This window comes from Triticum aestivum, chromosome 6B (genome assembly GCF_018294505.1).
Source record: "Triticum aestivum cultivar Chinese Spring chromosome 6B, IWGSC CS RefSeq v2.1, whole genome shotgun sequence".
In the NCBI taxonomy this organism is placed as follows: Eukaryota; Viridiplantae; Streptophyta; class Magnoliopsida; order Poales; family Poaceae; genus Triticum; species Triticum aestivum.
In genome coordinates this window covers 60,247,304-60,250,963 of record NC_057810.1, presented here as the reverse complement: position 1 = coordinate 60,250,963, position 3,660 = coordinate 60,247,304, and the positions used below count along the sequence as shown (strand labels likewise).

General features: G+C 46.3%; 1 protein-coding gene across 1 annotated transcript; it reads right to left on the bottom strand.

The window, feature by feature from the left end:
- Window positions 1-1,740: 1,740 nt before the first annotated feature.
- On the bottom strand, window positions 1,741-2,282 carry LOC123135768 (histone H4). Its single transcript, XM_044554979.1, has one exon. It carries the CDS (start codon window positions 2,209-2,211, stop codon window positions 1,900-1,902), a length of 312 nt encoding a protein of 103 aa, XP_044410914.1. The 5' UTR covers window positions 2,212-2,282; the 3' UTR covers window positions 1,741-1,899.
- Between the last annotated feature and the right edge of the window lie 1,378 nt (window positions 2,283-3,660).

The following is a 3,660-nucleotide window of genomic DNA, read 5'->3' as shown; positions in this document are numbered from 1 at the left end:
CTTCGGAAGAATCATACGACGAACTCATCTACAATGTTCAATACTATACTATAAAAACTACAATTCAAAACATGCACCAAATTCATGAAGTTTGAGCAATACATACCTTGTAGGCGTTTTGTCAAACACCTTGCGGGCGCGGCGTGGCAGCGAGCGCTCGGGCGCTGTTCCTCAGACGACGGGGGCGCGCGAGCGCCGGCGGGGCTAGGAGGGGAAGGGGCGGAAGCGCGGCGGCGCGGGGATAGGCCGGGGAAGCGCCTGAACGGTCGCCGGGGGGCGCGGCCGAATGGGGGTGGAAGTGGGAGAGGAAGTGCGGGCGCGAGCGCTCGAGTGTGCCGCGCGATGTAGCGGGCGCCCGAAATACACCGCGCGGGACAGTGTTTCCAACAGCGCGCCCAACTCGTTATAGCGCGCGCGCCGTTTTTGCGCGCCCGCTGGAGCGACCCGCCGCGTTGTGCGCGCGCTAAAACGGACTTATTTGCGGCGCGGCGCTAGTTTAGCGCGGCTGTTGGAGATGCTCTTAATTAGTGGCTAGGCGATGTAATGAACATGTATGGGTGAGCATTAGTAACTAGTAAGTATTCTGACTTTAGATTTCAATCTTCTGAAGTACTGATTTTAAACTGGCAGCATGCAACAATCATCTGGCCAGGCCAGGTGGTTAATTCCATCTTGCTAGTACTCCGACTTCAGTTTTCAATCTTCTAGGACTCTACAGTTAAGATATTAAGGTTAGTCTTATGTGATTTCCAAAATTGAAGTGGAGGCTGCATTGGTGCCTCCAATTAGTAGATATAAGAAATTCCAGTATGGCTCAGTTTTGGAAACTCGGTTGGTTTGAAACTTATCAGATTCAACTCTGAAATATTGATTTGAAATGGTGCCAATATGATACACAGATAGTGAACCATCTGTATTAATGTTCAAATGTCCATGAGTTGCAAAATGTACACGAGTGGTGCTACTGTGCATCGCAAAATATTAAGTAGCCTAATCTCATACAGTTTCCAGACTGTTCTTCAGATGCACAGTAGCTGTTTATACATTATCGTGCTCCTTTGATCATTTCGGGGCAATGATAAAGATCCTTGGATGCATGAAAACATGGGAAACTGTAAACCAAGCACACTAACCATGAGCCTGATGTCTGCACCTTGAGCTCCACTCCGGTTCATTATTTCCATCTGCAATCAGGCGATATCTGCAGCCAAAGAATCAACTGCTAATCATGATTCAGAAACTCGGGTCAGGTAGTTAGAAATCCATGCTGGACCAAAGAAAAGAAATCAGATGCCTCTTATCACAATTAAAAAAATGCATCAGATGGTCTGCATTCTGCATCTATGTGCAAAAACTAGCAAAATAAAAAATCAGCTGCTTCCCGTGCACTTGTTCAATTGCAGAGCACTCAATATTCAAATGTTCAGATTAGACAGCTAGGTCTCAAAAGGGAACCACATCCTCATATTTCAAACTTGGTTCAATTGGCTGAGCACAAGATGAAGTGATAATGGCACCACAGCCATGGAATTGGGGAAAGCTCCATCTGAATCGAATACTTCACAGCTGACACAGAAATACAGGTTTGGTTCTAATCAACAACACATCTACACCAACACGAGCGATTTGGGGGCAGAAAAGTACTCCAGCGACAGACAACAGGAGATGGGAAACGAACTGCTAAGATTTAACAAAGCACACTGACAAGATTTAACAACAGAGCAAGAGATTGCAGACGAATTCAGGGATAAAATGCTGAGATTTCCATTCCGTGCTAGTAATACAGCGAAACAACAGACAGCAGCGAGATGCGGCCATTCCATTACACCGAAGACAACCATGGCTAGCTAGTAGTACGAGTATGGCGGCGCGAGGTGGGCTCGACTGGACCGGCGCGACCTAGCCGCCGAATCCGTAGAGGGTGCGGCCCTGTCGCTTGAGGGCGTAGACGACGTCCATGGCGGTGACGGTCTTGCGGCGGGCGTGCTCCGTGTAGGTGACGGCGTCGCGGATGACGTTCTCCAGGAAGATCTTGAGCACGCCACGGGTCTCCTCGTAGATGAGCCCCGAGATGCGCTTCACGCCGCCACGCCGAGCCAGACGGCGGATGGCCGGCTTGGTGATGCCCTGGATGTTGTCCCGCAGCACCTTCCGGTGGCGCTTGGCGCCGCCCTTGCCCAGCCCCTTCCCTCCCTTGCCGCGGCCCGACATCCTCGACGCTTCCCTCTCCGGCGAGATTGGCTTCTGAGTGTGTGTGTTTTTACTGCTGGTGGTTGTTGCGGCGGCTGTGGTGCCGTGTGGGGGATTTATAGCGGCGACGTTTCAGGGGAGGAGATGGGAGCGATCCGCGTGATGCGGGGTGTGAGCCGTCGGATGTGAGATGGGTGGCTGGGAGTGGGGGAGAAGGTGTCGCGCGGATCGGTGACGTGGCGTGGAGCGGGGGGGCTGGGCGGGAGGTGTGTTTTCTCACGAGTGGCCCCACAGATCTAGCCCGTTGGCCTAGGTAGCTTGGAAATAAACCTAAAAAAAAGGGCAGCTTTTTTTTAGGAAAAAAAAGGGCAGCTTGGAAACATTTAAAGATTCTATTGTTGCTCAAAAAAATGTAAAGATTCTATTTCAACAGGTTTTTTAAAAAATAAGATTTTATTTTGACAGATTTTGTGAAGCTTATGGACATTTTTTTTTCTGTGTTTGTTTATTCGGTTTTCGCTCGCGTTCTGGTTTTGGGGGTTTCTAAACATTTTCTAAAAAATTTGAACTTTTCTTAATTTTGGAAAATAGTGAAGATTTTTATAAAATGCAAACATTTTAAAACGTGTGGAAAAAATTTAATTCCAGAGAACTTTTCGAATTTATGAATATTTTTAAAATTCATGAACCTTTTTTACTTCACCATCTTTTCCAAAAACTAACACAAAAACTGATATCTGCTGACTTTTAGAAGACGTTGTAGGCCACTAAGTAGAGGCAGAATTTTTTTTCCTCATGAAGCGCAGAGGAACGAGCACAAAAAAGACAAGCTGAACGAGCGGTTTGGGCGGCGCATGGTACGAGCGGGAGCTCTCGTACCATGCGTCATCTTCCACTCTGGTTGCTCTGTTAGATTTTCGCCAAAAGAGAAAGGTCTTCCAAATATGTTCATTTGCGAGGATACTGATTGGTTTCTCATATATATTTATTTTTGCACATCAACAGTAAAATCAAATTTTCTTATTTCTCAATGGATTATCCTTAGAAAGGCAAGAGAAATATCGAAATGCCCTGTGAAGACCACATCAAAACCCTCTTATATAAGTCTTGCTCGTCCTCAAGCAACTGAGAAATAAAAAGAGCGAAAGGGAGTTTGACAAATGAGGTCTTAATTAAGAAAAGATTTGCATTTGAATGATTGCACCTAAGCTCGATGCATAGCCATAGATGGTTTATTGGTAGTTCAAGTTCATAACCATAGATGGTTTAGTAGTAGTTCAAGTTCACATGTTTAACCTTGATACTCCGAGTAGTTAACTAGGTGCAAAGCATGCAAACATTTTAGGTACAACCAACGCGGGGAATGAAGCTTAGGTACAACCAACCAGATAAAAGTATGTACTCCTACTTAATTAAACTTACGAGAAAAGTGAATATACATATATTATACCTTCTTGCTTGCGCTTTTCT

Bases quoted from the DNA above. Each gene is read 5' to 3' on its own strand.
- LOC123135768 (XM_044554979.1), bottom strand. From the start codon at position 2,211: ATGTCGGGCCGCGGCAAGGGAGGGAAGGGGCTGGGCAAGGGCGGCGCC.